The 21629-nt window shown below is 40.7% G+C and overlaps 1 protein-coding gene across 5 annotated transcripts in view; it reads left to right on the forward strand.

Annotated features, from left to right (window-relative positions):
• Window positions 1-21259, forward strand: part of LOC139121466 (TWiK family of potassium channels protein 18-like) — a 124007-nt gene extending 102748 nt beyond the window's left edge. For all 5 annotated transcript variants that reach the window (XM_070686366.1, XM_070686365.1, XM_070686367.1 and 2 more), the window contains exon 3: window positions 19202-21259. In XM_070686366.1, the coding sequence (XP_070542467.1) occupies window positions 19202-19947 (746 nt within the window). In that variant the 3' untranslated portion in view covers window positions 19948-21259. The remainder of the gene's footprint in view (window positions 1-19201) is intronic.
• Window positions 21260-21629: the final 370 nt, after the last annotated feature.

A 21629-nucleotide genomic window follows, 5' to 3' on the forward strand; every position in this document is an offset into this window, starting at 1 on the left:
TGGAGTAAATAAAGTTTTCATCAGCTTATTTTTATGAAAATCGAAAATTCAATTTTTTATCCAACAACACAGGAATGGTGGCCATTTTGAATTTTAAGTATATCCGGTAAATACTAGATTTTGCAAGGTGACCCCAAATTTCTATCCTCCATTTCGAAAGGAAATGGGTTAAAGTTGCCTTTAGGAAAGTTTGAGCAACTGTTTAAGTTTGTAAGGTTCGAAGCGCCAACTATCTTACGTCAACGGACTCCAGTAATTCGAGCGAAAGCTATCGGGTATCAAAACGATTTCTACCGTTATTGGTCGAGCATCGCCAACACTAAAATAGGAATCACACGAGATTATGCCAATATTAGAATTAGAAATGGAATTAGAACTGGCTAAGTGTGAACTGCCTTTTGGGGAAAAAAGCTACCCGAGGGCTTGTAATAACACGGCAGTTAAACGAAATGGGTTTTATCTGCGACAAGGCGCCGATGAATCACATTGACACGGTCCGTGCGGTCAGACGCTAATCTAAAATGCTGTTATTGGAATTTAATTTACGTCGGAATACTTATCAATACCTGCGGCAACCGTCGCTTGACGTCGCGAAGCAACAGGAGATGTTATTATGGATGAGATTCGAAAGTGTCGATGTATTTTTAATTCGATGTCGAGTTTGGAACACTGTATCAAAAAATATGTTGTACCTTCAGATATTTATTCATTTTCAAACACGAATAAAGCGAAAGAATGAAACCGAAACCTTGGAAAGATGTAATAGAAAAATGTAGCAGAAGAAGCTAATTAAGAAATCTTACGCTAGCTTATATGCTAGAAGCATGCCAATTATTGTATATTACAAATTGCGTGTAATCAGGAATGCCACAATAAGACTTCGTTAGCAAGATTAATCGGAAAACTCCCAGGACTGTGAAAAAGGATATAAATTAGAAAAAACATCATTACGAGCACATGATTGCGAATTAAAATTTAAATGCTGATTAGCAATTATTCAGACGAGGACATTTCAGAAACATCGTCTTAAGAAATACATATTGCATGATCATTTGCCTTCGAGATTATATTACTTTGGAAGGCAATCAATGAAGACAGGCCTTCAGAAAGCGGATGGTTATAAAAAAAAACTAATTTTCTTTTGAATGAGAAGGCGAGAAACATCGATCATGTTTCAATAGATACAGTTTGTCTGCAAGTTACGGTCGTATTGGCAGTAACTTCACCTGCGTTCATGTTCCACACTGTGACATTATACTTTTACGAACATTGAAAACAGCAGAGACAGACATATAGACCGCCCAGCAAGGGTCATCATTACAATCTGAGTCGCAAATGTATCCTGTGCTACAACCCAGGGCTATGTTGGCTTCACATTCACAACAGACATGCACAATCAAACAAGAAGTTCGAGGTTGCTCCATATTCACGCCATGAAAAGTATCGTTACAAGACGCTTTCCGAAATTGCCTGCACTTCACATAGCTCGAATATTGAAGCTTGCATTGATACCAACAGCAGCGGTATTCCGTTCTTGCCTTGCACAGAGGCACTGTCAATCAAAAACTGTTGCCTTCAAGGGCTTGGCGGTATACCACACAGGACGATCTAGCTTGTAATATCTGTTGAGGCTCATCGAATAGTCTGGACTCGTGGCATCATCAGTAATTCTGAGCAATAGCTATACCAACGTGACTAGAAACCCCAGGCAGGTGCACGCCAGAATTAAATTATCTTTAAATTCCCAAATGATGCCATGGACGTGAACTCCCAAGAGAAAATGAATTCTGATTACGCTTGCAACAAGGACTAAGCTAACGAGGGAGATAATGCAACCGAGGAATTATGTATGTGAACCCTTCGTCCATTTGTGAAAGCGGGGCATGACTGAGTTCAGTTCTCTTTCCAAAGATACCGACCAGCTAGAAGGCCGCAATTATTATAACTTTCGTTGAATCGGACAAAGTATTACCAAACAAACAAACCTTGATTTCACACATACACACGCGTCGAATGCCCATCCATACAGCCATGCATTCAGCCAGCCGTCCAGCCAGCCAACCTCAGCCAGCCAGCTACATGTTACGGCCCTTGTGTAACTTAATTTGTCTTCAACCAATGCAACAATATCAAAGCTTCTCTGAGTTTAGGAAATTCCAAGATGCACACATGGTAATTTTAAGAAATCTTTGCCAATTTTGTCAGAACCACATCAAGGGCACAGCAATAAATTCCCATTTGATGCACACTGATCCGTGAACGTTACATTTGCTACACTCCTGTACTCCATTGTATACCTATTATCTCATTACAGCTCACCTTGGACTTTGAAACACGCCGATAGCAGTCCACTTTTGAGCGTTTCTAATTAGAACAGCACCCGTGGTGAGCTATTGAATTGAATTCTGTGTACACAAATACGTCATCAGGCTATTTCCGACCTTGGGTATAAATCACTTCCCTATGGTACTGACCTAACTCGAAAGGAAAGAGGCTTTCCATTGACATTGTGGCAGGATAGGGATAGCGACGTTAGTTCCCGGTAAGAACAGTTGAAAAGCTCTCCTTTTCCTAACACTCTCAATTTGTAGAGGCAAATTGCTAACAAATGAGGATAAAATGAATAGGAAAATACAGTAACGCAAGTAGACTACATTAATTTCTCTGCAAATCGTGAGGGATTTAACAGTTGAGTTGACGACTCCCCCCCTCCTTTTGCCATTTTGATCGATAATCCAGTGTCATTGAACCAGCGTGAGATAAAGGTGTCTTCTTTCCAGTCACTGCGGCTGTGACACAAAGCTCCCGTACAACACTCATGACTTCTATCGCGAAGCTTATGTCATAAATCATAGGATTTTTACTGTCTATAGCGAAGACTTCCTCTCCTGAGATCACAATTCCGCTGTCATTTTCTTGCAAACGGGAACTAAATGATTGGAAAATCTCGAATCGCCTAAGATTTGACTTTTTTCGCTCGTTGAATTTCAACTACGAATTGCTTCTGGCGTTCCGCCACGTATTTGTCATCAGAAATGCATTTGCCGAGCTACATACTGACATTAAGGTATTGATGCTTAATGTTGGGAATAAAATCACAGTGAGAACATAAAGCAGAGAGCTATTACGAAATTCTCTGCCTTTCCTGTGACCCCAAGCAAAACCTGGGTTTCCTTTTTGGCACATAAAAGACTCTGCCATAACCATCAAATATGTGTAGATTATTTGACGCGCGACAGAGCGCCGCTCTCAATAGTAGTAAAATCAATTCTGAAAAGGCTATGTCTCTTCTGTGGGCATGGAATACAGACTCCCCGGAATACGCGGAGGTATAGCGACGTCATTCTGCGAAAACGACAGGGATTTGTAGCACGAAGAGTGCCAAAACCGCCGTTAGCAGTAAAATGGCAAGCTGGGCTGTGATTGCTACGACACAGCGTTCTGCAGCAATAACATAATTGACAGACCGGACTGATTTTCAGTAGAATGAACTTTGGTTATGACATTAAGACGCCAGAACACGTATAGGTGCATGAATATTGCCTTTAGGATCTGTGAGAAAGGTTGCTTTCTGATCAATCCCGCACGCCTCTTCTCGAGGTTACCATGTCCATGCCCCCAATTACAACATATTTTCGCTCTAAATAGTTATTTAAACATGTATGAGCATGTTAATTTAGTTTTGACCACATAATAATGTTATTTCAATCCAAACTGGCACATATTAAAATCAATGAACATCAGCAACTTGAAAAAAGGTAATGGAAAAGGGATCGGTGTCATTTAGCGAAGAAACATGGCCTGTGGCTATTTCTAGACAGAGTTTATGATTTTGCTTGAAATAGAAAAGTGGATATAATGCGAAGTTTTAGATTGGATGATAGCACACATATGTTCTTCATCTGCGTCAATTTTCGTTGCTGTTTATTTTAATCCCGATTTCTGTACAAATGTTAGCCATCCCACGGGAAAAAGTTACCATTGTCGAGATTGAAATATGTCTATGACGTCATTGTTCTTCGCGAAATGTGTTGTGAGGGTGCGGGCATACGGCTCTTCACTGCAGGTCAACTCAGGCAACTGTTAACTTCGTTAACTGAGTCGCCATACGACCTTTGTAAGTGTTGGAGTCTCTCGTAGGTCTGATCTAAAATTAACATAGTTGGCAATTTTTGGTTTCACTCAAGGTCTTCTGTGATGTTGATTTGTGACTTATTTTGTGTTTTTTCTCAGTGCATTGTGTGCGTATAGCTATCTAACGTCTTGCCGACATATTTCACCAGATTGAAGATAACGCCGCCTCAATAGTTTCTCAAGTTTCAATCTCAGCGCTCGGGGTTTGTTTTCTAATGGCGATGATGACGACGATGATGACAAGTTCTCCGTTGCCAACGTGCGCTTTTTGAGATGTAGTACTTTATCTGTGGACTAGAGCTGTCAGGCTGTACCCAATAAGACACTCGATGAAATGAAATGAAATGAAATGGAATTTGATAACATCTACAGAAAAAGAAAGAAACTTGATCGCATTTGTCGAGGAGCTACTTTGCATATCAATAGGCCATACATCATGCAACCAATGTGCCCTATTTTTTACCCAGCATTTACTCTTCAATATTCATTCGATTGATAAATTGAAGTGATCAAGTCAAACTTGATGCAATCACACTAATTGTAAAGTACACGGGAACTAGGCCGCGCAGGCGCCCTATCACTGTTCAGCGACATCAAACCACATCAGACTAATCGAATGATCGATTTGTTCGGTATTTTCACATGAAGACGAGATTCTTAGATAAATCATAGATATTCTCGTACAAAAAATGACATACTTTTTGAAAGAGTAGAAGGAAGACAATTACTCTTAGAAATTTGTCTAACCTTTCAATTGTTGAATTTGGACAGAGAAATTTGTTCAATCTTTCAAATTTGTATCTTGAGAGAGAAATTTGTCCAACCTTTCAATATTTTATTTTGCAAATGAGTAACAAACATGACATATTTAGTTTTATAAATCATGTCATCCGGACAAACACTGTCAATTTCAAGATCGAGTCTCAAGTGCCGAGATAGTTAATCGGGCGATTAAAAATGTAAATTTATATAATGTATGCATTTTTAAAGTGACGCTCTGTCAATTTAAGATAGCTGTAGTACGTGTCGCCGATTGTAAATGTTCTAAGTCGCTCTATTAAATATGAAAGAGCTGTATGCAAAATGTTCACCCAATGCTGAAATATATAGCTTCGAATGAAAGAGACTTGTGATTAGTTTTGCTGCAGTCGTATCCCTCGTTGCAACATAGACCCTCCAAAAAAGGATGGTTGCAAGGCGAATAAGTATCTACGTGTGAACACAGTAGTTCCCTTCGGCACGCACGTTCTAATGAGAATGACAATTCATGCGGCGGTTTGGTTGCTGCCTTTACCAACGTTTCGCTCCATTGAAACCGCGGAGGCCAACTACAGAGAATGGATGAAACGGATAGCTTTAGAACTCATTTACCTACTACAACCCCCGCCTACTCGAAAGACAGGCACTTGCAACCGTCCATGTGAAATTAAAATACCGTGCCATACATGCAGTGCTGACTTCGTTCATCGGTAGCGTTCGCGTACGGCTGACAAACGCTGCTCAGTAGCCACACACCACTTGACCCGTCTCTCTGAAGGTACGGCATGAACGCAAACTTACACTAAGCCGACCAAAATCGTCCAATTAACCGGCATAGTAAAAAATCAAATCTCTTTACACGGAGACTTTATGGAGTCAAATAGCCTCCCCAAAGCCAAAAGGCATCAACGACCATCCCAAGAGAAACCACAGTATAGTGCTCGAGAATATATCTTTGAAATAAAACGCATCATTTGGTGTTACGACTACACGAACTCTGTGCCTTTTCGGCGACACGATCAATAAACCTGTGGTAAGCCATCGCCGGTAAATAAGCCCTATTAGTACATTCAGTAATTCTAACATGTTCAGTTGCTGCTGTGACACGTTTGTGATAGCTCATTAGAGCAATCTGCAATCGCTGAACTGCTGCTAAAGATTTCCGCAGCATCGCTGGTGAGCCATTTCTTCAGCGTTCTTCAGACGTCCTAAGATTTTCACAAGTCTGTCCTGAAGACCTGTTCTAAACCTGTGCGCTGATTGATGACATCTTCGCCACGAGACTAGAATTCCTGATGAGTGATATCGTTAGCCACATTCTTCTAACCCTAAAGATGTTAGGGTTCAACCATAAAGTCGGGTAGCTAGCCGCGGACTTAAAAAGTTATTATCCAAAGAAAGGTGCGAGTACAATCTCCTTTTCTTCAAATTAAAAATATAGAGGCAATACTTTTTAAAGAGAAATTTCGTCTCATCCTGGATAGTTAAAGATGTACATGCACTAGATTTTACATTTGATTAATAATCAGACTGATCGTCATATTAACGATTCTCGTGAGAGTGAATACGAATCAGTGTCCAAGGTCGAGGCTGTTATGACAGAATCAAGCACAACGCCATCTCCATATATAATGAACTCCGCTAGTACTGAAGTGGAACAACTGTAGAAGGTTATTTTAAGCAGAATTGTCATCAACATTAGAGTGTCCCTGTAATCTATTAATATTAAACATTTCGTTCTGTGATTTTTACCAAAATGATAGGGGAAAGTGTGAAAAAAGTTACACCAAAAAAGTTACATGTGTTAAGAGGGTGGTTTAGATAAACAGCACTACTATAAGTGTGGTTATGGGTCTCTAGTTTAACAGATTTTATCTCCCCCTCACTCGCTTATCGTTTTGAATCTACCCTAGGCTATTTTATGACTGATCTGCATACGGGACGTAAGGAATATTGATGATGTTAGCTTGACGGCAATGTACAGGCAGAATTTAAACAGTGACTTATTTTAAATTCAATATACGTGAACGTGAAAATAATTGACTATAGGATTGATGTATGGGGGGATAAGGCCTTGTCAATCAGAATGTGGGAAAACGTGTTTTTCTGCAGTCCTTCGTCGCGAGAATGAGAAGCCACTTGACTCAACAAAAAGCTCGCATCTCTCGAACCCATCATGTGTGTCGAAGCGTAACAGCACTTAGTTAAATTCTGAGAAAGAACTAGCTAAATAAAATTGGAGACAAATCGACCCGAAAGTGCTGTATTCGAGTGAAAAATCAACGCTGCCATGTGGAAGAGTAAGCCAGCCGCTTGGATGAAACCACGCGAAGGGAGTCTCTCTGACTCGAGTTAATATACTTTGTACCTAGAGCAGGTGCTTTGCGGCTTGGAAATCACTTTAAGTATATTTTGAGGGGCGTGGTTTTTCGTTCCATGGTCGCATTCATCATCATCAGTTCGATTTGTCGATCTTTGTTTCAACAAGCCGGCGCAATAAAGCAGTTCGCTTCGATGTCACTTTGGGTATCGCAAGTTGTTCCCGATTGTGCGGTTTTAAGTATACTGAATGACGTCACTGCCCTACCTTCTCCGCGAGTCCTTATTGCCCAACGACTCTTAGCCATTAGACTTTTCAACATCCACTGATGAACTGAACATTCCACGGTGAACGTGAAACTTCAAGATCTGGTTTCAATATGGCGTGTTTCAAATGACAGTCTTGATGCGGTTTAAAATTGTCCTAAATGCTATATAGTTAAAATTAATACAGAGCCATCAATACCGGGTACAGGCGCGGAACACTTGACATATATCATCACAATAAATTTTATGACCCACATAGGAATTTACGATTGCATTTTAGGGTCATTTAGGTCATTTGAGGAATTATATGGGGTCATGCAAGAAGTGCATGTTTTCGAACTCAACCTATGATGATAGGAAACATACTGCTGTATCCTTGTCTTTGTTTACCGATCGACATTATTACACAGCTCTGTTTAACCCTCTGAGTGCTGTAATTTTTTCCCACCAAAATTTTAGTGCAACGTTTTACCAATTTTTATGAACTTTTCTGTAAGTTTTTGATAATTTTGGACCAAATGGATATAGCATTTCATTGGCTAAAGTTTTTTATCAAAATTAAGGCAGAAATCTGAAAAAAAGTTGACTGGGGTATATTTTATAAAGGCGTCAGAAATTGACGTTGGCGCTCAAAGGGTTAAAGAAAGCTGTTTCTGGAATAAACCGTACTTCCATTTGCGCTGTACTCGCGTGTAATAAGTACAGTTAGTCCGGCGCCATTTCTTGCTTTAAAATGAGGCTGATGAAATTCAAAGATGCTGTTTATGCGCCGCTGTAAACTTCGGTTGATGATGTGACATCGGACTGGCTATTAAATTTTTTGACATGAGCGCGCTAAAGTTCGTGATTTTGCATATATAGATGAACACGTGTAATATCCGAGTCGTCATCGTGTCATTGTCTTTACCTCATGTCAGAGCTTCATACGTTGCCATTGTCAATGACTACTTTATTGCTGTTCGATGGGTTATTTAATATAGTAATGGATTTCACGTTGTGACCTAGCATTAAGCCTTTGAATGCTGAAAGTTCCCACCAAAATTTTAGTGCAACATTTTTCCAATTTTTATGAATTTTTCTGTAATTCTTTTGAAAATTTTGGAACAAATGGACAGCACTTTTCATAGATGCCAGTTTGGATCAAAAGTTTGGGGAAAATCTGAAAAAAGATATGTAAACCTGAAAAAAATTGTCTGGGTTATATTTTATAAAGGTGACAAAAATTGACTTTTGGCACTCAAAGGGTTAAAACCACCATATAGCGAGTACCTATAATATTTCTTTCCGAAAAATGGGAACAAGAGGGTCGTTATTTAGTATGTGTGTATTGTTTCGCATCCACCACTCTGCTCGTTTGTCCTATCCTATTTAGTCTTACAGTCACGGATTCTGCGCATGTTTGCCATACTCATCTTCTCCGCCAATTTGACGCAGTGCAAACAACTGTGTTTCGCTTTCCTCCCACTCAGATGCAAAACAGGACCAATTAGTAAATACGCTGACTGGTTTTCAGCGGTTGAGCATCTGTAATATTGCTTTAATGCAGTTAAGCGATGTGCCAGGTAGCGACCTCGATAGCCAGTAGTAGTATATTATGTACATAACTTATTTGAGTGTGTTATTATGCTTTCTGTTAAATTTATGTGCTCATTTGTCTTAAGAGTTAATATTCTGCCAAAATTACTACAGTGATGACCTGAATCTTGAAAGTACAATGACGCTGGGGCAAGACATTCCAGACCCCGAATAAATTACAGTTACTGTTAGTTTGTTTAGTCATTTTCCATTCAGTGTTACAGTACTAGTGCTGCTATTGCATATTAAAGGGGAAATGTTTGCCTTGCATTCAGCTGCGCCCACGAGTGTTCTCTCCTTCTTGAAAAAAAAACGCATACATTCGTGTCAACTCCGAATATGGTGTCTGTGGGACAAGGCTAAGGAACAATGCTTGACAAATTTGTGGAGAATTTTGCGTTTAACAATCTAAACAACAAAGATGACTAACCGACTCATCGGGTGGGAACTCTTTTGCTCAGTCTCAGTCTGTTTGCATTGTGTTGGCACTAAACTGAGTTAATTTGTCTGTTTGTTTTTCCAGACATATCTTCCCCTCAAACTCTTATTAGAAATTTTCCGATGACTGTTAGCAAATGCCATTATTTTAATGGTGACTTATTGTACACTGAATTAAGTCTCCTATTTGCAATGTAAATTCCAAGCATCGTTTTGTATATATACTTTCATAAGTACATGTAGTAATATTTTGTGACATTTTAAATTTTACAGATGAGCAGAGAATCGTTATTCCGACATGCTTGACCCAGTTTGTGACTGTTGAGCAGTTTTCGGGTCAACATATCTTTTATGTGACAGTATGTTTTTGAAGCCAAGGCACTCCTTATCGAATTGAGTGATCAGTGCACGTAGTTGTTGCATGAAGCATTGACGTATTTACATGTAATGTGTTCGCAACTCGCATGTTAATGCATGATCCACATGATCACAGTGCCCCTCCACCACTGGTTACATGACCAGTGTACATAGAAAGCTATTACTGATACCAGTCAATGCACCATGCCCACCCCAAACCCGTCCCCTTTTCTGCGAAGCATCGATACAACTGGATTGTTTTAAGTTTCAATGTCCTGTATTATGTGCGTCTTCAGGATTTCTGAGTTCCTAGCTCACAAGCTATTTTATCTGTCTGATGCCCACACTCTCATCCTGTCCCAGCGGCTGAGATAACGCGTACTCCGTGATCCCATATGGTAAAGATTGGCAACTACCGCCAAATAAAATACAAGCAGACGACAGAAACAATTGCATCTCCAAGAAGTAATTTAAGGGCGAAGTGCTATTTGAAAGGCTGAAAAGGACCAGCTCACAAAATTATGGCCAGTCATCGCCATGACGGTGGACTTACTGTGACGCATGCTATTGGTAAAACCTTTCACTGACCCTATCCAGCTGCACATGTCCATTCGATGACAGGCGAATGCCGTACGGCCATTCTAAGTGGCAAACGCTGGAATTGATTGACCGGTTGTACTTTTTTTCACTTTAATGCAAAACGTTATCTAAATATACCCAAAGTGTTGAATAGTGACGCCGTTGCAACAACACGGAGTTCTTTTCACGTTAATTTTGGACGCACGGCATCTTTTATATATCGTGTCGGCAAGTAATATTGAGACTAATTGCACTGATCGTTGATGTTGTATGTGTGTTTGCACATGCGATTCATCACACTAGGTGGTCCTGTTTTATTTTAAACTGACATGGTTATTTCAATGCCATTATATGTCTAATTGATTCAACGAACACGCTCACCTGTCATATATCAAAGCTGGTAATTGATGAGTTCGAACGATTCCTTTGTAACCTGACTTTTTGTACGTCTAATGACAAGTTTCCGTCGTGTCGCTTAGCTTATACGCGTAAAATTCAGCAACCCCCTCGGGCCATGCGATCATCTGTCAACCTGTATTGCACCAATTTAGCGTAGCGCCTTAATGACTGTCTGTGTATGCCTTTAATGCATATGACACGTATAGGGAGTTACTATTAATAACACTACTCATTTGCGCTGCGCTTTGTATCGACACAAATCAAACAATCCCCCGTTACGGAATCTATGAAAAATGCAACATTGCCACTATAAGATGTAAACTATGGCATACATCTCTTAATGGACTATCCGTAATCGGCGACGTAATAAAAAATGAAGATCGAAAACGTCAATCAACAAAATACGCGTAATGACCATAATGTAAATCTTACCAAACCGTTATTCAAAAGTTTGTGTTGCCTTTAGTGCGTGTGCATTTATGCTCCTATATACACATTAACATTTAGTCGACTGATGTGTGTGATGCAGAATGTGTGGTCGGTAACACCGAATAGCTTGTGTAGGAGGCCCCAGAGTTTGGCGATCAGTTCGAATGTTGTGCAGAAAGCATGTGATTTGGAGTCTCTGTTCTCACTGACATCGCATACGAGCGGGCAAAAAAGGGAATCTCTGATGCCCAGACAGCCATTGTCGTTTCCGTGTTATTTTTAAAACTTTTGTACTCAATCAAGAATCGACGGTTTCGTGTCATTGTGCAATGAAATATGCAATCAGCAATCACAAGACTTGAGTGAGGGCGTCGACAAATTTAATAAAGGAATAGACGTCAATTTCATGATACGATCCAACGCGGCTGCCAGGCGGTCATTTGTTTATTTGTTGCCAGGGAAACAACCGTCAGTAGACAGCAGATAAATTTGAGCATCTTTCTCTTGCTTCTAAGACGTGAACAATCGAAACAGAAATTGTGAACTCTTACTGAAACTTTGAGGTTCTACGATGGAACTTTTCCTAAACTATTCTCTTAGAGTTTTAAAATACTACAGACGAGGTGTTACAGTACCCACTAGCTCTGTGTGTTTATTCAAGCAGAGGCACGCTGACGCCAGCAGACATGTGCAACAAGTATCTCGTTATAATAATCTTGATTCGATCAAGAAATATAATACACGTATTCCATGCATGCTATTGACCTTGACACTGCTTTTAACCACTGTACAGTTGAATACATTCATCGCTCTCACAACTTCAAACTTCGTAGATTTATAGGTGATAATATTTATGAGTGAAACTACAAACCACACTATCACGTTGACATCTCCTAACGGGGTTATTTTTCAATGATAGTGTTATTATCATTATTTTTGACAGCATCGCTTCAATTACAACTCTCTCCCGACACCGTACAAGTGTTCTTTACAGACTTGACGTTGATGCGTTCTGTAAATTAATGTATCGTGTTAAAATTGTTGTTACAATCTCGTTGTGTCGTATCCTCAAAAGTACGATGATAAATTAGTAGATTAGGCGGGGACGTTTGCTAGACGGGCAGACAGGAGCTGCGGATGGACAGAGAGAAAATTTAGCGTAACGCGCGTTGTATAGGTGGGTAGTGTAGAGAGGGCGCTGCTGACTGGTGCCATGGTGTAGTATAAAGGAGGGGGCGTTTGCTGATACCCAGTGATAGATAGGGGGAGTGAATGCTTCCTCTGTTCTTTAAAAATGATGCAACTCGATGAACGGTTTGTGTATGGCTTTCTGTACTCCGGAATATTGTAAAAAGTTTAAGATTATGAATAGAGGCGCATGTTTATCTTCACGCTGACTTGACCGATTATCCGTGACTGTGTTATTTTTTTTATCTGTGAAAGCATGGACAATAAAATTTACACTACCTGTATATCAAAGACAGAGGAAAGTGTCAAAGCACATTAATTTTTTACTTGAAGAGCTACATTAGTCACGATCTTATCTTTTTCAAACTCTAGTAAAATGTTCGTGACCTATTTAACCTGTCCGCCATCGGACGGTGGCGCCCTCGTCGCCATAAAAGTAACACGTCGGTTCAGATTTACGGGATGTATCTGCGATGCATCTATCTGTTCAGTGCGTATCATTCTCTACAGCTAAACAGCAATGTTACCGCCAGCGATCAACACAGGTTTCTCTGATTAGAGGAATTTCCCTTGGCACAAGGGGGAAACAATCGGCGTTGCTCTCTGCGTAAATCGTAATTAAGAAATATTTGCCGAACACAAAGAACTTTTATCACGCTCTATTACACTTTTTCCTGCTATCTCTGATCTCTGCTTATCGGGGTTTTCTTTCCAAGGTTCACCGGAATGATCTAGTTCGTTCAGAGAGCCATGTCAGAGACAACAGTCAACTTCAAAATTTCACTTCACTGCTGATGTACTATATATAAAAATAGCTTTTTCTTTCCATGGAAACGCATTTTATATCTTTACATTCTGGCTTAGCATGCTACAATATACAAAAGCATCTAACAAGGTAGCCCTCTATTCGTTCTTTTCCAATCCACGCACAAGCGATTTTAGTTCAAGTTGTTTCCCTCTGGCTGGGAACGCTATTCCGTTTGCAAAATTACAAACCGTCAGACACTTGACTCCTGAACACCTTGGGCTAATATCTTTGATAATCTCGCGCTAATGGCGGGTTGATATCCTTTTTTGGGGAGCGATTGCTTGCCAAGGATGTTATTTGGCAACGTATTCGGCAGGGTTTTCAGCTCAATAGTCTTTTGAAGGTCAACGAGTATCTTATCAGCATCTTACGACACTTTGGATTGGTCCCCGTCGTTGACCGCTAACGAATCCTCACGACTTATGAGACATTTGCAAGGAACGTTGCTGAGTTTTGCATATAGTAGTATGTTACGAGTCATGTTGTGTTTAATGTAACTGCAAGCAACGCGATTACAATTCTTAAGACCCCCTCGTGAAAAGTAGGACGTTGAATAAGACTTGTCTGACATCAAATTGTCTCTCTCTCAAGTCACCTGAAACATACTTGTAAGCTGACTAGACGTTTAGATAGTGCTCGACTTTAGGCCAACAAATTTTACCCATTCGTGAACAGCCAATATTTCGCATTTCAGTGCGCGAACCAGTACGCATGCGCACAACTGTCGTACTTTGAAAAGTTTTGCATGCCTTTCGTCCAAGTGTAACAGATCTTGTATTTGAATTGACGCAGCACGACTTATCGCCCGGGAATCCTCGGAAAACATACAGTCAAGCTAAGCTGGTTGGAGTGTGTTATCAACAAGTCGTTTGTAGTCCATATGGCGAACAACTGAAACAAGACATCCTCTGCATGCTTGTAATCATAGCCTGTAGAGAAAACCAGGGGCTATGATGTAATGGGGCAACTAGCTGCCGTGATTACTGTTAGACCAGAGTGGTCATACGCCTGATCCGTAATGTGTACGTGACTTGGAGTCCAATATTCACACCGTGTAAGACGGAACTGCGCTTATCTTAGGGAAGATTTCGAACAATAAAAATAGCCAGTAAATCTGGTTTATCTTTTTCACCGTAAAACCAAGTCGCACAATTTGGTCGATCTCTTTCAGTTTGGATATCTCATAAAGGTGTCACTCGTACGCCGACCCCCTCAATCATTCTTGAAAAGCTGGCTAATCACCGTAAACATGGCCTCTCTCTTCTGTCGGAGCCGGTGTATACGTTGAATTACGGGGCGGGAAATCCGCTACAAATTTCAATTGAGAGCTGTTCAGCCGATTTTTTTATTGGACGTCACGAAAATTTGAGGATATAATCAATCGCTGTATGTGCGAGTATATCCCGCCACATAATCGCAAAGCCGATACTGACGTCTAGTCTAACACGTCCTTCGAAATCTTCCTTTTTACAACCTTTCTTCTAAAATGCACAGATTTTATTTGTAGTATTAGTAAAGAGTGTTATAGGATTTCCATACCACATCATATTTGTAAGAAACGCACTGTTCTCTCGATGATAGTGAATTGGTGATATTTTATCAGCGATTAAAATGAACAAGAGTTTGTTAAGAATGCAACTAGTAAACCGTGAGACACAAAATACATCAACATACTTCACGTCAAAACATAGTCAGCGTTCTCATTCTCTCACTATAACATTTTTCGTTATCGGCTCTTCGACTACCTTCAAGAAAAGAAATCGCGGTACACAGGTGAAATCCAATATTATAAAAATAAAGACATTTTTTTTTAAAAATATGATGGAAAAATGAAAAAGCGCCAATACGCGTTAAAATAAGTAATAGACACAGTTTTGAAATCTTTGCAAAGCACCGTTGAAAAGATGAATAAAATTGCCGTAAGCAATCTGATCAATTTTGTGAACTTTACTAGTTCAAACGTCGAAGTGATATCTTGTCATGTTTCAAAACATTGTATTAAACTTTTAGGACACTTTGTACTGATCGCCGTATAGTAGCTCTGTATTTTCACAAAGAAACAGAGTGGTACGCTCCTGACTGCTTAGCGCAAATAGTACCGCCCACGCGAAAACGGCTTCGCTCGACATATAAACCTTTCATCCGATTCACAATTCTTTCTTTGTAAATTTCTGATGGAAATCGTCAAAAAATACTGTCACAGCGGGTATTGTCAAGCCAATATTTATTGTAACTCACTGATAACAATCAAAAGAAGCCATCATAACTCATATCCCTAATTTTGTTTTGTACACTCAGCGCCACGGGTGCATCATCTGTCTCCACGCCAAGATGTTATTACGATATTTTCCTCTCAATGTTTTAAATATTCATGCTCGTATTTCAAGAGGGCTTTGCTGTTCATTGAATTTCCGATGGAAAATCAGTCAATAAAAGTTCACAATGTTATGAAAATCCATATTTTTTTACACATGACTGTGTCATAATCTCTTCTGGCTTCGAATGAGGTGACCCGAGATAACCCTAGATTCCGAAATCTGGCTGTGCGAAGCAACTTTAAGAACTGTGCGTGGTTAAAGATATATCTGCAATATCATCACCAGGAAAGAATTTTGTAGCAGGATAGATTCCCTGTGAAAGATATTTATTTGGTTTATAACCGTTCTTCTCTAAATTCATGCATGGACACGATCTTGTTTCTCTGTTTCCTGGTGCTGTGACATAATGCATCGTATTTTTGACTTTAAGGCGAGACTGACATCCCGCTAGGCTTTGAAGATTGAAAATTCCGCCTTGTTATTTTGTGATTTAGCAAAAAATACATTTTACAGCGTCCTCGTCAACATTTGAGGTCAGCTATTACGCCGAGCTTTTGCATCGTCGACATTGTGGCCTCGTCTTCTTTTCTTGAAGCATGTTACAATAACTGAATTGTTGACAGTGTTGTCCTCATGCCTCCGATAAGTCGTGAATCGAGAGAGAAAGAATGCCATTTCATAGGCGAATGTCTTTCGTCCTGAAATTAGCTGCTGGGTGATTCGCGTCTCCATAGTAGTCTGTGAAATCATGACGCTATCTGGGAGGGAGCTTTAGTATGGTGCGGGCGCATCCTTTGCCCGTAGCAGCGAAATTTGAAGATCGCGAATATTGACGGCGCCGTCACTAAGGCAACACGCGCATCAGTAGCTCCGAGCACTGAGTTTCTGTGTAGGTCTTCTCTTCACTACTCACTGTCGACGGGATAGCCTGTGAATACGACTGTTCAAGTTCTTCCTTTGATGTGACGCGAGGCTCTGACATGCACATTGTATGCGTGTGCTCAATTAAGTTATGGTTCCCGGTGTTGCTTCGAAAACGCAACCCGGCAGGCATGTTAGCCGCAGCAATCGGGGTTATTATGCAAATCGAAATTGATGTTTACAATGTCTACTTCGAATCGTTGGATTCTGTGAGTTTACACATTGAAAAGAACAAGGGCTTGAATCAAAAGCTGTACTGTTTTGTCTACTTGTGTCATTCTCGTCGCAAATGTAGTCAAAGAGCGGTGGGGACCCTTCGTTCGATTCTCTGTGAGTCAGTAGAGAAAGCAAGCTGCAAGCCACAAAGATAAAAAATCTTCACCGGCCACTGATCGCGCGAAGGTCCGCATTATCAACTATAATCGACAATGACATAAGATAGAGAGTTAAATATGTGGCACAAAACCACGTGACTCATGACGTAATTCTAATCTGCATACTTTGCCGCAAACTGAACATCCCCTCGAGTAGCCAGCTTGTCTATCAATCACATGAAATTTTAAACCGACAAGCAATTCATCCGACAACTAAATTGATTGATAAAATGTCACTGTATAAGTATGTGGAGAGCAAAAATACTACCGATAAATCCATAAAAAATTGATTTATTCGACCAATCAATCATGCATCAGTTGATCTATAAATCCATCAATCAATCAGTCGGTCAGCCAGTTCATAGAACAGTTAATTCATACTATAAGTGAACCGGAATAGTGATTGAATGAAGCATTGAATAATTAATTAAGTAATATAACAATTGATCATATGATCGATGAGATATGTTCAAACGATCGATCGATCATTGGATGCATCTGTTAAGCGTTTAAGAACTCGTATAAAAGCAAGTTTACGGCTCTACTTTGTTACTGTGACGTCTGCCCGCTCGTTTTTGTTCGTTTCTGTGCATTATTCGACCAATCAATTATGTCCGCATTATCTACTATAATGCACAGACTTCCAGTGAACTCTGATGAAACTATGAGTCAAATCATCCCTTACACTCGTCTTCAATAGGGTTTTTGGTATCAGTGTTGCTGCAGTTCTGTGTGTCAATGCATAGACATCAAATAAAGACAATGGTATTTTACAGTGTCAGCACTTTGCTCTGCGTCGCCCCAGGACACAGATTGCTGCCATGCTTTAACAGCAGCGTGATGGCAAAAGTGCATTGGCCATATCGATATCGATTCTCCTTGTTAGTTTAGCTCGTTGAAGTGGAATGCCCCGATAAACTAACATCGTTTTACGTTGGGGAAAAAAATAAACATGATTAGTGTGGCCGACTAATTTTGCCGTACTCCCTGTATATAAGAGAGAGAGAGAGAGAGAGAGAGAGAGAGAGAGAGAGAGAGAGAGAGAGAGAGAGGAGGGAGTGAGACGGACAGACTGACAGACAGATATAGAGACAGACAGAGACAGCGAGAGAGAGAAACTTAATGAACTCTGTCTGAAATACCTCAGTTCTTTCGACATTCTGTCGGTTTTTGCACAAGCTAAAATGGTCGAATATTCAAATCCAATCATCCGGGCGACAACTTTGCGACAAGTCCCGCCGTCAGCAGAAAACTACAACATTCCTTCAATGAATAACGTAATTAGACTCTATCCTGACCGTTTTGTTCCAAAGAGCTCTTATTTCATTCAAACCACAGGGGAAGTTCATGATGTAAAAAACATAATTCTCAAGATGAATAAATGACAGATGATCTGAAATTTATGATTTCATCAGCGTTAAGTCATCAGGGATTATCTTTACGGGGAACCTGAAAAGCTAAAGTATCATTTTTGTTTCATAGGTCGCACACGAAATTTCTCAAGCTGTATGCACTCCGATGAATATTTACTAGCGTGAACTATTTCTAGCCCAAGGCCCCGCAAGAATCACTGAAACATTCAAGCATTACTTGAGATGTGCTCGTCGTACCGTGTATGTCAGCATGCATTTGACTGAAATGCAGAGTACTATTTTATGTTCGCATAAGGGTTCACCACCTTTAAACCGTTTATTCCAGAAAAGAAGGCTGAAACACTTTGTTTTACTTTCGCAAAGTTTTTCGCCCGCGTTGATATTCACAGTCATCTGCAAACGTACGTATCATTGTGTCCGTGTTTGTCGTTTTTGAAGTGCATGTTCGTGTTTATAGGATGTACGCACGGATGGATGATGGAGGGATGAATGGATGGATGGATGGATGGATGGATGGATGGATAGATGGATAGATGGGTTGGTGGGTGGATGGATGGATGGAGTGTGTGTGTGTGTGTGTGTGTGTGTGTGTGTGTGTGTGTGTGTGTGTGTGTGTGTGTAGGTGTGTGTGTGTCAGCACGTATTTGGTGTACACGCGAGTTGTGTAAGTGTGGTACATGAAGAAGAATGCGCGGGCGTTATTAAGAAATGCGGAAGAACATTGTAGGCGGACTTTGATCTAGCTGTTCAATTTCAGTTTCGCTATCCGCGGGCGATATTCCTTCCCACAGAACATTTATCCTGGATCCTGAAATCTATTTCAAAGCTGGCCAATCTGCAATCTATTTCAAAGCTGGCAAATAAACAAACTGAAGTCTCAATAGAGGGCGCATGTCAGAAATAAGCAACATTTTCGAGAAACCAGCTTTTTTCATTTTCGACTTTTCTTTTTTATCTTCATAGGGTATGGTAGAATGGTACCACAGACTATGTGGGGGAAAGTTGCATGCATCGCCTATGCAGTGATCGGAATACCACTATTCCTCATCTTTCTGGCGAAACTTGGTGACATCTTGGTCAACGCCATACGACGGTGCCACCGGAAGTGCTGCGTTAAGAAGAAGAAGAGAGCCTTCTCCTCGGGATTCAGAAACGCCTCGTCCAAACACGGCAGCAAGAAAGGTAACGGCCATAAAGACGACGACAGCGACGCGTACGCCGACACCGATATTCCCATCAGCCCTTTCATCGTGGTGTTCATCCTCTACATCGGCGCCGGATCTGGGATTTTCTATAAGTTGCAGGACGGCTGGGATTTCGTCGACGCCATCTATTTCACGGTTGTCACGTTCACCACCATCGGGTTCGGGGATCTGGTGCCGGCCTACGGCGAAAACCAACGGGGTGGTCTTTCGTCCATCACCGATATCACGCAAAAGTTGTCCGGCGACTTGAACCTTAATGTGGACTTCAACATCACCGAGAAGCAAATGGAATATATTCGCCACGCCGACTTCGCACTCCTCATCTGGTACATCATCATCGGCATGGTGATTATGTCTTGTATATTCAACCTGCTGTTGGTGCGCCTGAGACACCTGAGCGACCTCTTGTCCACCAAGAGGAGGCGAGACAAGTTCGCCCTCAACCAGAACACCTTTGATATGTCGGGGGAGGGTCAAATTCGGAAAGTACCAGTGAAGTACTAATATTTAGCGTGACATTCGACCTTCTCTAGATTGTAAATTTGTACCATGCAGACCCACCCTAACCCATCTTCCTTTGCTAGATATCACTAGGGACGGACACATATGGAAAGACAATGATGCGTTCACAACTTTCCTCGTCATAATTTTCACTTTTTTACAAAAAACAAATTGCGAAAAAAAATATACTTCTTTGAACGTCCTTGCTCACTTGTAAATATACCTTGACATGATAGATAGGAAAAAAACTTTTGTTTTTTGTTTAGCTCTCTCTTTCAACTGAACTTAGCATTTTTTATCGTTGACTGATATGTATAAAGCTTTGAAATGTTAATATTAAATTAAGGTTATTAGTGGAAGAAATTAGAAATCGTCACTAATGTCACGCCGCCAACGGCCAATTTCTGCTACCGAGTGTGACGAATCGGCCTCTTTCTGCATTTACATGTCAACCGCGAAACTTTCCAAGTCTCATGGTCAAACTCAGGCTGCAAGATTTAGAGCGATGACAATTGATGAAATATGCATGTCGTTGACTTGGTTCCTGTAGTACTTCGCGCTAGCCGTAGCGTAAACTTCACTAATTGGAGTCACACTCCGTGAATGGTTGAGAGCAACATGTAAGGGGTTCCGTAACCGGTGTGTTTTGAGAGAGATGGATCGACTGTAATCAGAACTGACCTGTCTTGTGACAGCACTGAGAGCTGAGTTAGCGTCAGACGGAATGGATGCCCGTTCGCAAGAGGGAAAGAGGCGATATCCCGTAAGTACTTATCGGTTCTAACAGACAGAAGCCCATTCACAAACCCTGAGGCCATCTATCCGCCGGCTAGTCGCATTCCCGCCGTGGGAACCGACGCCCAGAGCCAATCGAAGATTCCAGTGGTGCGTCTGGACGATTGTGTTTTTCCGTTGAAAGCCGCTATTGCCAATATCACTCCGAGTGAAGAGCGGGGATGTACACTTGCCGACGACGTAACCGACGAACAGAAGTTGTCCATCTCCGAACGCGAGTTTCGAAAAAAATCTTGTGCCCTACAGGAAAGTCAGCCGACCTTAGGATACATATATTGAACTGGAATTCAAACACCTTTAACCATCAACAATCTTAACCTTGCATCAACAACGGCCAACGCATGTCGATTACACTAGTACGTGATTTTTATATGTTGTGTAACTGTCTTTAATGTAGCATACACATGATTCGACGTCAATCTTCTCTGTAGGTTAAACAGTGTTAAGTGCACACCTCAGAGACGATGAGGTATTAGGAGATTCCGACGATATTAAAACATTACGATATAATATGGTCACACACGTGGCTCTAGACAATCGCTTTCTCTAGAATTCGCAGATAACGAGATAGATTCGAATATAGACAAGATAGGCTTAAATGGGAATACTTAAAGAATCAGATTAATTCCGAGGGCTGGGAATTCGAATAAACCTAAGGCTGTCAATGGAAGGCCTTACGGTGAACTACCATATTTGGCGTTCTTCAAGATACATGCACGATTCAAACGTTTTCTAAAGGTAATTGCACAAAGTAATTTCTACAATATGACTTATATTTTAAACAGAAGTAGATAAGATGTTATGCTTAGATGTCTTCTCAGAAAGAGTCGGTAAACTGCAAAAAAAACTATCGCTATCCTTGGGCTTCAATATGGTACGCTGACGATCTC

Source organism: Ptychodera flava, chromosome 21 (genome assembly GCF_041260155.1).
Source record: "Ptychodera flava strain L36383 chromosome 21, AS_Pfla_20210202, whole genome shotgun sequence".
Lineage (NCBI taxonomy): Eukaryota > Metazoa > Hemichordata > Enteropneusta > Ptychoderidae > Ptychodera > Ptychodera flava.